Genomic DNA, 13,883 nt, shown 5'->3' with positions numbered 1-13,883 from the left:
TTCTTTTCTATTATAAGCTATTACACGGTATCAAATATAGTTCCCTGTGCTATATAATAGGCCCTTGTTGTTTATCTGTTTCATATATAGTACTGTGTATCTGTTAATCCCAAACTTATGCCCCCGTGTTCCCTTTCAGTAACCATAAGTTTGTTTTCTACATCTCTGAGTCTGTTTCTGTTTTGTAAATAAGTTCCCTTGTCTCATTGTTTTAGATTCCGCATATAAGTGATATCATATGATATTTGTCTTTCTCTGATTTACTTAGTATGATAAGCTCTATGGCATTGTATCACTCTTTTTGTGACTGAGTAATATTCCATTGTATAAATGTACCACATCTTCTTTATCCATTTGTTTGTCAGATATTTAGATTGCTTCCATGTCTTGGATATTGTAAATAGTGTTGCTACGAACATTGGAGTGCGTGTAGTTTTTCAAATTAACATTTTTGTCTCTTCTGAATATATGCCCCAGAAGTGGGATTACTGGTAACTCAGTTTTGCTTTTTAGGGAACTTCCATACTGTTCTATGTAGTAGCTATATACCAATTTACATTCCTACCAACAGTGTAGAAGAATTCCCTTTTCTCTACATCCTCTCCAGCATTTATTATTTGTAGACTTGTTGATGTCTTTCTTCTTACTCTTATCTTCCTTTCTGTACATCACAACCCAGGCACCAGTAGTACTGGACCCAATGCAATGCAAGATGAGTTCTAAAATATTGTGTTTGTGAAAGTGAAAGTGTTGGTCATTCAATCGTGTCCAACTCTTTGCAACCCCACATACTGTAACCTGCCAGGCTTCTCTGTCCATGGAGTTCTCCAGGCAAGAATACTGGAGTGGATAGTCTTTCCCTTCTACAGGGGATCTTCCCGACCCAGTTATCAAACCCCAGTCTACCGCATTGCAGGCAGATTCTTACCATCTGAGCCACCAGGGAAGTTTTTTTTAAATTATAATATAAAAATCAAAGACATCTAGTATTTATATATGCAAAGAAAAGCCAAGTTCGGTTTAATTTTTCATGTATTTTTTATTTACCTTTTTTCAATCATAAATATTTTCCTGAAATAAATTAGAACAACAGAGCCCAGCATTGGTCATTTATATCAAAATAGGTTGACAGTAAACTCCTGATAATGTCTTCAATTAATTTTTTATCCATGGAATTTTCTCAACTCAGAGGGTTTTGTTTTTTTTTCCCGTATATATTGAACCTAATGCCTTTTTTCCTACCTGAACTTAAATTGTTGAAGAGAGGTGAATTTACTCTGAAGAGACAGGAGTGGCCGAAGGAGCTGATGGTGACTGGTGTGAAGCCTAGCCCTGGCTCGTCACCCCTAGCCTGCTTTCTGATGCCACTGTCTGCCTCTCGTGTCTCATCACCCGTGGTATATGGCACATGGTTGCCTCTTGCATTATAGGCACAAGGCAAATCTCTGTTGAGTTGGCAAGTGAAACCCACTTAAAGATTTTTTTTTTTTTTTGTGGCTTGTAGGCCTTTCGAGGGAAGATAGTATAAAAGATGATATCTTCCCAAGGGTCCCCAAAGTCATATTTAAAGTTTGAAGGAAATATAACTTTGCCTTTATGGCTGGATAACTATTCCTTAGGTGAGGAAGGCAGCTAATAAGTTAAAATAACTATAGAATTTGCTCAGTGAGGAGCTATCACACCTGGTAAATGGCTTCCCTAAGTCCAAGGCCTCCCCTCCTCTCTGTTTTAGAATAATGAGCTCGTGAATACCGCTTGCCAGGTGGGTACAAGATACTATTATCACCACAGCTATCTCTTTTCATATTCATTTTAACATATCTTCACAAGCATTATAATTTTCCTACCTGATAAAGAAGTGTTAAGAGAATCTTACTCTTTATTTTTTTAATAGTATAAAAGAGGAAAAGTGTTCAATCCCTTTTGAAAGGTTATGATTCAATTAGAATTATATTAGGAAGCATATACTCAGGTATCTCAAATCCCTCTTTTTGATAATGGCATTATTTTATTCTAAGGCTAAATTTTTAGAATTCATTTTTTAACATGTTAATTACAAACTGATAATGTAATATCTCTATCATGGCATATCTTTAAAAAAATGAAATACTGATTCTCAGATACAACCTTAGACTATAGTAAAAATGAATTGTTAACTTCAAGATTTTTCTATAGGTTAATTTTTGGTCATGATAATAGAAAGTAACACCTATGATAAGAGATATAATTAACTCTACCAAAATTTGAGACTGAGAAAAGGATATTAAGAAGATATTTCATTAATAATGTCCCATTAGCATACAGTACTTAAGATTTAAACCTTATTTCATTACACTAGAGATGTCTTTTTATTAAGATGCTCTTTAAGAGGGTCAGCATATCTGTGTATTTATAACTGGGAGTTAAACCAGCATAAAGCAAAAGTCAGCTGGGAAAATACTCAGAGATTTGTCCTGGGTACATTTCTCAATTTTGGCTGAATTCAAATGTAAGCCATTCTTTGATTGGCATCTTCAAATAACAGTGGCTACATCAGGAGTCAGATACTCTCTCTCTCATGTTCTCAGTCAGGTAAACAAAATAACAAAGAGAGAAAATAGGAGAGGGACAGGAGTATTGTACCCAAGTATCTACCCTTGGCAAATGGATGAGAAGTCTGATCCCTTGTTGTTGTAATACTGACAGCTGCTGCCAGAGAAGATGGGATGGAGTGTGGGAGAATTTTGTTATCATTTAGCAGTACATTTAGGTAGCACCCAGTGGAGCTGGTGTTGGCCCCAAAATCATAAAAGGGTAATAATAGAAGCAGATTCTTTTTAGTTTCTCACTGACCCAGAAGAATAGCTTCAAGATGACTTTATCTCCACCCGTTTCATCCAGTGGTATGTGAAGCAAGAAGATATTTGCTATGTGCACCCCGCCAAAGGGAATAGCAAATCTCCAAGTCACATGGGCGCTGAGGGTGGGTTGTGAGCATTTATTCTCTCCATAGGTATACTTGTCTTAGACCATAATTACCAATCCTCTCAGTGGGTGCAAAATTAAGCATAACAACTCTCTTGGCCTAAAACAGAAAGAAGATACAGAAAATGCAGCTATGGTCTGCACTGCTAGTATTATACTAGCAATTCAGTCTTTTCTAATCGAGTGACTTGGTCATCATGTCCCACTATCAAAGCAGTGGCCACTTAGTACTAATCTGTGTGTTTATGTAAGTTCATGAGCAGCAAGAGGGTTAGTTATTACTCCTCAGTTTATTTTCTCACCATACCCAGGGCCTATGTCTTAGTGGGCAGAGTAGTCTCTAAATCTTTCAAGACCTTTTATCATACAGAATGAGTGATGAGATTATGAAGTAGAACCCATTCTTCTTGCAAGGGGAAGTAGAAGTTTCTAGAAGATATTATAATACAAGTCTCCTCAGTGAGAGGAAGATCTTGAGACCTGCTCATCCGACTTCTGCTCAAGTCAGGTAAACCAAGGCAGAGGGCCTTAACAGGTTATCAATGAGAACGAAAGGCTTCAGTGGATCTGGGAAGCTCTTAGAATTACATGCAAGGCATTGTTTCTGTGAACATAGGTGCATAGCTTTTGAGGTTCTAAAAAAGATGACCACACACACAGAAACAAAACCAATGTTTTCAAGGGTTGACACAGCTAAGCAGCAGTGGAAGGTCTTAGAATGGATCTAAGATCCACTAAGTAGATCTAAAATCTAAGATCTTAGAGTGAACCATTAAACTTTATAAATGTTCAAGCTTAGAGATGGAGCCTATTAAATAACAGTGATATTTAAAGTAGTTTACAGGTCTTTGATATAATGCTTATGGTTGTTTCTCCTGAAGATATTAATATTAAAATTGATGTATTTTATTAAATATGACTGTTAAAATTGGCATTTAATGGTTAATGTTAAATTCATTTACTATTAGTATTTTACTAAAGAAGTTTTTTTATGGCCAGGGAAAAAAGTCAAATAAAATAAGTTAAGAGCAGTTGGTATCGTCTCTGACACTTAACCGGTGTTTCTCATTTTGAAGTCATTCTTCACAGTAGACACTATGATAAATAATGAGAATGCAATATAAGGGGAAAAATGTCTGCCTTTCAGATTAAAGTTTGAGGAGACAATGCCCAAACTAATAATTATAAATGATATAGCAAGTGCTGAAATAAAGGTACGTGCAGTGAAATAGGGAGGATCATAGAAAACAGGCAACTCAGCTGGCCTAGAACCCGAGGCCAGGCTTCTCAGAGGAGGTGGTCATAACGTCACACATTTATACAGCCCTTACTAGCTCTCAGGAACTGCTCTTGTATTTATTCAGTTAAACCTTGTACGCTGGTGAAGCATAAAGATATTAAGGAATTTGTGGAAAGTTAGTAGGGAGCAGGGTCAGGATTTGAATTCAGGCCCTCAGGTCTCACAATTCACTGTTAACTGCTATGCTACCTCTTACGCTTCTTGTAGTGGCGCTGGAAGTAGCAGCATGCCGCGTAATAAAACGTGGAGGGGACTTCCTGGCGGTCCAGTGGTTAAGACTTTGCCTTCCGAGGCAGGGGGTGTGAGTTTGACCCCCGGTTGGGAAACTAACCCATGCCTCATGGCTTAAAAAACCAAAACATCAGATGAAAACGATAACAAATTCAATAAAGACTTTACAAATCATCTGCATCAAAAAAAAGTAAAAAAGAGATGGGGGAACAAACAAAAATAGGGAAAGAGCTAAAGAGAGGGGGAGCCCAACCTTCATCTTCTAAGAGTTTGAACATTTCCTGAATTCAGATTCAGTTAGCTTTTTGAGGCTCCGCATTTCCCATAGTTCTGTTTTCATCCTCTCACCGTGCAGAAAAGGGGTCCTGAAGTTTATGTGCGGGGTATCTCATTGTCCACATATCCAGATGTTCATGTATCCCTTGGGTCTGGTTGCACTTTAACTCAACTTCAGAGTTATTCACTTCCTCCTGTTAGTCCTCCATTCACTCAGTTTATTTTAAAGTTTTATTTTTACCCTATCCGTTTTGGGTGGTACATATAGAAACTTCGTCAAAAGAGATAAGGTATTGAATTCCGTTTTGAAAAGTAAGGTAGAAATATTCTTTGTCTCTGCCTCAAGTGCCTCCCTAGCCATATAGATGTGGGAAATACATAAAGTTATGAAAATAATGCTGTGGGAAGAGCGAGAGGGAACAGCTTTGATTTCTTCGTGGTGAGTGTGACAAAAAGCCATGCCTGCAGGTCCTCCATGATTTCCGTCTACTAACCAGGCTCCCATAACAATGAAGGGATATAGGGTTTACATCCGGTTTCTTTCCCTGCTGTGTGGCTCTTTGGAACAGGTGCTCAGAGAGGCACAGGGCTCCTTCTGGCCGCTGGAACACTAGAGTGGTCTCTGCAGCCCCGCCTGCTCTCAGGAAGTGACTTGGGTACTGGGAAGGTACAGCTTGTTATTTGTTCCTAAGCAGTGTCTGCTGACTCCTTATTGCAATATTGTTAAAAAGTTCTCTTTACTGGAACAAATATCTTCCATTTGGATTATGTCATGAATTTCATCCGGCAAAATGAGACTTTCAATAGCTTTTGTGTGTCGCCTCTTTTTTTTAACATCGCTTGTCTGGTGGCACCAAGAATACTTCCTTGCTGAAAATGGATCCATTTACAGTCAATAATAGGGTGGCTAGTGTTCGTTTTTCTTGGGAAAACGAAAATGTGCACCTTTTATCCTATTATACTGATCCACCAGCTTCAGATTATCTGATTTTGCTAGCTTCTCATTTTCTCCTGTATCTTAATGCTATCATTAACAAGAATTCTGTTGCTAATGGTTTTGGAAAATAATATGTGTACTTTCAGCTGCACCCCACATTTTTATGGTCTGTCTGATTTAGCTGGACTTTGATATTTATTCCAAAAGCTGCTTTGTTGCAGATCAAATGTGAGGAGCTTTAATGTCCTAGATTTATTTTCAGTGTCCTTATTTTTGCTACAAGATAATGGAGTTAATATTTTAACTCTTAGTTACTGGGTGAATAGCACTTCTAAGTATATAATTTATAGTATATATCCTCTGAGTGATATATCTATATGTGTGTGTGTGTGAAGTGAAGTGAAAAGAAGTCGCTCAGTTGTGTCCGACTCTTTGCAACTCCATGGACTGTAGCCTACGAGGCTTCTCCATCTATGGGAATTTTCCGGGCAAGATACTGGAGTGGATTGCCATTTCCTTCTCTAGGCGATCTTCCCGACCCAGTGATTGAACCCAGGTCTCCCACATTATAGGCAGACGCTTTACTGTCTGAGCCACCAGGGAAGTCCGTGTGTGTGTCTGTATGTATGTGTATATAAGGGGCTTCCCTGGTGGCTCAGTGGTTAAGAATGTGCCTGCAATGCAGGAGACCTGGGTTCTGTCCCTGGGTCAGGAAGATCCCCTGGAGGAGGGCATGGCAACCCACTCCGATATTCTTGCCTAGAGAATCCCATGGACAGAAGAGCCTGGCAGGCTGCAGTCTATGGGGTCGTACAGAGTCGAACACGACTGAATCGACTAAGCAGCAACAGCATGTGTATATAAATATAAATAGAAGAGAGAGATTTTCTATTTTTAAAAACAAAAGATCTATGAATATCTGTGAATTTTTTAATGATAGAGTATTTTCTAAAGTATAATTTTACTTTTTAAACACAAAAAAATGTGTCTTAGTCTGTTGTATCACTATGCTTTATAAAGTTTCCACTTCATCATTGTTTTTATATCCTTTTGCACACATTTTCTATTTTAGAAATAACTTTGAAATCTATTTTGTCAAAATACTGACAAGAATGTATATATAATACTGTAATCATTTGTCTCTTGACTTACATATTTATTGTTTTGATGGGATTAAGTATGAAATCTTTTTGTTTTTTATTTTGTTTTTGTTAGCTATTTCTAGGGATTGCATACTTTTTTTTTTTAACTAGTATTTTTGAGTGTCTACCTTGTGCTGGATTCTTCAGGTACTATAGTGAATAAACTGGACATAGTCTCTGAACTCAAGGAAATCATTTTACATTTCTGATGAGTGTGCCTAAAGAACTCTAATTATTCTTTAGGTATTTTTTGAGGACAAGTTCTTCTTTTGCCCAGGGAAAATGTATAGATACATAATAATTCATTTACCTTAGCAATTCCCAACAGACATTCCATATTTCTTCCAGAAATGAAAAAAAAAATCTTAAATAAATTTTGTGACCTTGGAAAATGGGGAGTTTTTTTTTAAGTCATTGATGTTTTATATATGTAAATATATGTTTTATATATATATAAGAGCACCTCTTTAGTTGACTTGCTAAGACTAAAATCCAAGTTTTCTAATGCCTAGAGAGTGCTTTTCAACCACGAAGGTTTTTAATTAGATCCCTCAGGTAGTAGTCTCAAACTTTTCTGTGCAGAAAACTCACCTGGGGCATTTGCTTAAAAGAGATCTGGAGATGACCTAGGAATGTGCACTTTTAATAAAACACATGGTCCTGGACCACTGTGTCCTATGACAGCCATGGATGGACTTCAGGTGGTCCTGTTCAGCCCTGAAGCTATGACTACATGATTTTTTTTTTTTTCAATAAGAGAGTCTAGAAGAATTTTGAAGACTTTCATTAGTTTCTCAGAAAATCCTGAAAAATAACAAGATGCTATATGGCATTGTCGACTCAATGGATGTGAGTCTGAGCAAACTCTGGGAGATAGTGAAGGACAGGGAAGCCCAGTGTGCTGTAGTCCATGGGGTTGCAAAGAGTCAGACGCCACTGAGCAACCCAAACAGCAACAGCAATTGGGAGCAAGAGTTTATGAGTGGAAAAAGTAGCAATAAGAACCCCCAAGGAAAGGCCTAAAATGGGGGAAACACTACACAGCAGCTGTAGATACTCAAGTGGGATTGTAAACCAGACCCCAGAACAATGTCCCCTCAGCTGCTGTTTGAGAAAATCTTAGAAGTTGACTGACATGTTGGTGAACTGGTGTTCATTGGTCAAAAAAGCTAGAGAAACATTAAATCTTTAACATTTTTAATTTATTATAGAACTGCATAGACTTTAGTATACTAATTTGCACTGTGAATAACTTTTATTTTATATTTTTTTTGGCTATGCTCTGTGGCTTGTGAAATCTTAGTTCCCCTAGATCAGGGATTATTGAACCCAGGCCCCTAGCAGTTAAGAGAGCAGAGTCCTAACCACTGTACCAGGGAATTCCTTGTGAATCACTTTAGAGAATATTTCAGTTCAGTTCAGTCGCTCAGTCGTGTCTGACTCTTTGCGACCCCCAGCACGCCAGGCCTCCCTGTCTATCACCAACTCCGGGAGTTCACTCAAACTCACGTCCATCTAGTCGGTGATGCCATCCAGCCATCTCATCCTCTGTCATCCCCTTTTCCTCCTGCCCTCAATCCCTCCCAGCATCAGATTCTTTTCCAATGAGTCAGCTCTTCGCATGAGGTGGCCAAAGTACTGGAGTTTCCACTTTAGCATCATTCCTTCCAAAGAACACCCAGGGCTGATCTCCTTCAGAATGGAGTGGTTGGATCTCCTTGCAGTCCAAGGGACTCTCAAGAGTCTTCTCCAACACCACAGTTCAAAAGCATCAATTCTTTGGTGCTCAGCTTTCTTCACAGTCCAACTCTCACATCCATACATGACTACTGGAAAAACCATAGCCTTGACTAGCCGGACCTTTGTTGGCAAAGTAATGTCTCTGCTTTTCAGTATGCTATCTAGGTTGGTCATAACTTTCCTTCCAAGGAGTAAGCATCTTTTAATTTCATGGCTGCAGTCACCATCTGCAGTGATTTTAGTATGTAGTAATTCCTGAATCTATCTGATCATAGAACCCTTTTCTAATGGTTACATCTTTGAGAAATGCCTTTAACAAAGGGAAAAACACTAGTGGCTGAGTGCAGCACAGAAATAAGTAACTGTCTTCAAAACCTTGTCATGAAGAAAAGTTTAAAATGTGTCCTTAATATTCTAAATGATAGATAGAATTTATATTTTAGAAAAAAATTAGTAAAATATATAGGGGGAAAATGCCCTCAGTTATATGGTTATTTTTATTTTTTACATGAACTTATTCATTGTTAGTTGATAGTGAATTTAATGCTGTCTTGCTCTAAAGTGAAAATTTAGTTTTTTTCTTTATATTTTCTTAGGATTTAGGAGAAATTTGTATTTCCTAAGAATCATAGAGCTCATTCTATAATAAAACAATAATCCTTATTTCATACATTTTATAACTATAATTGGTGGCCAGCTAAACATAGTTGCCTGTGTGTAAACATTTATGTCCCAGATTTCTTGAAGTAAGACAGTTCTACAGTGATAAAACAGAAAAACCAAATAGGTAAAGACCAGATCAGCTTAAAGGGAGAAAGCAAACTCCTGGATTGATTGCATCCAGATAAGGTTTTATGGAGAGGTGATTTGGAGGAGAAGAGCAAATTGAAACTTGAAAGAAAGAAAAGGAGATTAATTCAGTGAAGGCAAAAGCAGAAGGAACTCCTGCTGGGGAAAACCCCATCCTAGCGTGGTTAACAGAGAAACATAGATATGCGTGGGCAGATAGAAATCATGAACTGAGGTGTGATGATTAAAACAGTGTTGTTAGATACTGTGGGGAAGAATCAGCTTCAGCATCAGTCCTTCCAGTGAATATTCAGGATTGATTTCCTTTAGGATTGACTGGTTTGATCTCCTTGCAGTCCCAAGGACTCTCAAGAGTCTTCTCCAACACCACAGTTCGAAAGCATCGATTCTTCGGTGCTCAGCCTTCTTTATTGTTGTCTAAATCAGAAAACTAACAGTTATGCAATAAATAACATTAGGTTTTAGACCTTACTCAGTTCAGTTCAATTCAGTCACTCAGTCGTGTCCGACTCTTTGAGACCCCATGGATGTAATTCTTTGGCGCTCAGCTTTATAGTCCAACTCTCACATCTATACATGACTACCAGAAAAACCATAGCTTTGACCAGATGGACCTCTGTTGGCGAAGTAATGTCTCTGCTTTTTAATACGCTGTCTAGGTTGGTCATAACTTTTCTTTCAAGGAGCAAGTGTCTTTTGATTTCATGGCTGCAATCACCATCTGCAGCGATTTTAGAGCACCCCAAAATAAAGTCTCTCACTGTTTCCCCATCTATTTGCCATGAAGTGATGGGAATGGGTGCTGTGATCTTAGTTCTCTGAGTTTTAAGGTACCTTTTTCACTCTCCTCATTCATTTTCATGAAGAAGCTCTTTAGTTTTTCTTCGCTTTCTGCCATAACTGTGGTGTCATCTGCATGTGAGAGGTTACTGATATTTCTCCTGGCAGTCTTGAATCCACCTTGTGCTTCATCCAGCCCAGTGTTTCGCATAATGTTCTCTGCATAGAAGTTAAATAAGCAGTGTGACAATGTACAGCCTTGACGTACTCCTTTCCCAATTTGGAACCAGTCTGTTGTTCCATGTCCAGTTCTAACTGTTGCTTCTTGACCTGCATACAGATTTCTCAGGAAGCAGGTCAGGTGGTCTGGTATTCCCATCTCTTGAAGAATTTCCCACAGTTTGTGGTGATCCACACAGTCAAAGGCTTTGGCATAGTCAATAAACAGAAATAGATGTTTTTCTGAAACTTTTTTGCCTTTTCAATGATCCAACAGATGTTGGCAATTCAATCTCTGGTTCCTATGCCTTTTCTAAATCCAACTTAAACATCTGGAGGCTCACGGTGCACATACCGTTAAAGCTTGGCTTGAAGAACTTTGAGTATTACTTGGCTAGCGTGTGAGATGAGTGCAATTGTGCGGTAGTTTGAGCATTCTTTGGCATTGTCTTTCTTTGGGATTAGAATGAAAACTGACCTTTTCCAGTCCTGTGGCCACTGCTGAGTTTTCCAAATTTGTTGGCATATTGAGTGCAGCACTTCACAGCATCATCTTTTAGGATTTGAAAGAGCTCAACTGGAATTCCATCACCTCCGCTAGCTTTGTTCATAGCGATGCTTCCTAAGGCTCACTTGGCTTCCCAATCTAAGATGTCTGGTCTAGATGAGTGATCATACCATCATGGTTATCTGGGTCATGAAGATCTTTTTTGTATAGTTCTTCTGTGTATTCTTGCCACCTCTTCTTAATATCTTCTGCTTCTGTTAGGTCCATACCATTTCTGTCCTTTATTGTCCCCATCATTGCATGAAATGTTCCCTTGGTATCTCTAATTTTCTTGAAGAGATCTCTAGTCTTTCCCATTCTATTGTTTTCCTCTATTTCTTTGCATTGATCAGTTAGGAAAGCTTTCTTATCTCTCCTTGCTATTCTTTGAAACTCTGCATTCAAATGGGTATTTCTTTCCTTTTCTCCTTTGCCTTTCACTTGTCTTTTTTCAGCTATTTGTAAGGCCTCCTCAGACCACCATTTTGCCTTTTTGCATTTCTTTTTTTGGGGGATGGTCTTGATCACTGCCTCTTGTACTATATCATGAACTATGAATCCACAGTTCTTCATGCACTCTGTCTATTAGATCTAATCCCTTGAATCTATTTGTCACTTCTACTATATAATTGTAAGGGATTTGATTTAGGTCATACCTGAATGGATGGTCTATTGGCTTTCCCTACTTTCTTCAAAGGTCTTCCTTACTCAGATTTCACCAAATTACCCTAATAATGTTCTTTATAATAAGATAAAATACTGATCATGTATTGATTTCAGTTGTCATATCTTTTTAGACTCCTTTTGACTAGAACATTTCCTAGTCTTTGTGTTTCCTAACATGACACTTTTGAGGAATACGTCAGCTTTTTGGTAGAAAATCCCTCAGTTTACTTTTATCTTATACTTCCTTGTGACTAGATTCAAATTATGCCATACCTTAAAAAAAAAGAAAAAAAGAATTGTATAAGATATGATTTTGCAACAGCAAATCACATTTCCTATTAATAACTCTGCATCATTTAACATAATTACTTAATTGTCATGTTTGCATCAAACAATACACTTATCTCTAGCTTCCCAGCGGGGGAGGGGAATGATTCTCCTAGGAGATTTTATCTGTATTTACTAAAGAAAAAACTTGATTTAATCATTAAGGATCTTGTTAATTTTGATGGCTTAAGGAGTCATAGATTGTTCTAATATTGAATGAGAAAACATATAACATGTTCAATATTTTTGATCTACTATTTTTACAGTTACTCCTGAATACCCACAGAAAGGAAGAAACTTCTTCCTCTCCTTAGATGAACTCAAGTTCTTATCACAGCTAGTAAAATCATTTTTGAAGTTGGAAAAAAGTGTCCAGGAGTTGTTTGAAGAAATGTTCTTATGGCTCCGGATACCCAGGAATACTTCAGGTAAAATGCTCTTCTGCATATCTATAATTCTCTCTGTTTTTGCCTCCTGCTAATTGAATCTATACCATTACCTGAAAAAACATATATATGTGGTAGAATTTACAATAAATATTAAGTATAAAGCACACTGTGGAATTACATTTTTATCCTTTGTATGTTGTCAATGGATTAAGAAATTCATTGAATAGTTTGAATTAAAAAATCATTGTAAGTAAATCTTGGATCATTATCTTTAACTAAAATTAGATCAACATTTTTTTTAAACTCAAAGAAACACAACCTGGCCTATGGAAAGAACAAGCACACTGGATGATCTAGTAGTACCTTTTTTTGTTGCCTGATGACCTTGAGCAAAATATTAGTTTCCTTAGACCACCATTTTGTCATCTTTAAAATGATAGTATAGGACTAAATCAAGTTTCTCTTTATTTTCTTTCAGAATTTGGTACTTTAGATTCCAATATACTATGTAGAATTTTGAGAATTTAATGATTTAATGAATGTAAAATATTTAAGGGAATGTCTAGCATATCATAAGCAGTAAATATGAGTTGTTACCATTGTAATTATAATTATACAGTAAGTTATTTTTAGTTAGTCTTAACAAAATTCTTTTTTAAAAAACTGCTATGTGTGTTCGAATACTATTTGTAACATTAAAGGTAGAATTCAGAGGCACAATGGGTTAAGGCACATTTTCTGTTTTCATATCTGTATTTATAAAGATTTTCATACATATCGGAGTGAGTTATCCAAAGTTCTCTTTTACATAATGCACCATGTTATTTTAAGGAGAATAAATGTAAATAGTGGCTGCATTTGCAAAACAAAGTGAGGGAAGCAAGTGATTAACAATTAATCTACAAATTGCAAAACCAACTTCCAAACCTGATTTCTTAGTGAAGAATTACATTTAGTTTAATGTATTTCTTTGTTTACCTAGCCTAGGTAGATAATGTTAGAAAAGTTATAGAACTGGAGTTTACTTTATATTAAGCATAGCTTACTGGCCTTCTGTGTTTCAGGTTAAGCTTAAATAGCACTATTAAATCATAAAATAAATAATGTAGATCATTTTTTCCCCCAAATTTGGTTGTAGTTTGAAAAAAAATATAGAATATAGATTTCTGAATCTGACAAAAATCAAATGAGAAAAATAATGAAAACATAGAATAGATATGAAAATTAAAAGAATGAAAGGTTAGATTTATTAGGAGGTAATGTGAGCCCTAAGGATCTAGAGGATTCTTAGATCTAGAGGATCTAAGGGGATCTTCTAGATGGAACTGACCAGATCAAAGAGAGATCTGAATAGAGAAATATGACGTTCTGATTTTTATTGACTTGTTGGTGCCACAAGCAGCTGGCACTTGGTGTGGTGCGCATCCATCATGCCTGGCCAGATTTGGCATCTCTCATCCACATCTCTTGTAGATCTTTTCTGAGGTGTGGTTTAAGAAACAGGGTGAACTCCAAAGTATCTAGATCCCTATCCATTTTGATTCATCTTATATTA

The 13,883-nt window shown here is 37.1% G+C and overlaps 1 protein-coding gene across 15 annotated transcripts in view; it reads left to right on the top strand.

Moving 5' to 3' along the window:
• KIAA0825 (KIAA0825 ortholog) overlaps positions 1 to 13,883 on the top strand; it is a 428,558-nt gene that overhangs the window by 114,970 nt on the left and 299,705 nt on the right. For all 15 annotated transcript variants that reach the window (XM_086413109.1, XM_086413116.1, XM_086413110.1 and 12 more), the window contains one exon: positions 12,206 to 12,367. In XM_086413109.1, the coding sequence (XP_086269235.1) occupies positions 12,206 to 12,367 (162 nt within the window). The remainder of the gene's footprint in view (positions 1 to 12,205; positions 12,368 to 13,883) is intronic.

This window comes from Bos grunniens, chromosome 7 (assembly GCF_055505025.1).
Source record: "Bos grunniens cultivar Pamir isolate PY7600 chromosome 7, Bosgru_T2T1.0, whole genome shotgun sequence".
Classification (NCBI taxonomy): Eukaryota; Metazoa; Chordata; class Mammalia; order Artiodactyla; family Bovidae; genus Bos; species Bos grunniens.
The sequence above is the reverse complement of the archived record's forward strand: the minus strand, read 5'-3'. Positions and strand labels throughout refer to the sequence as shown.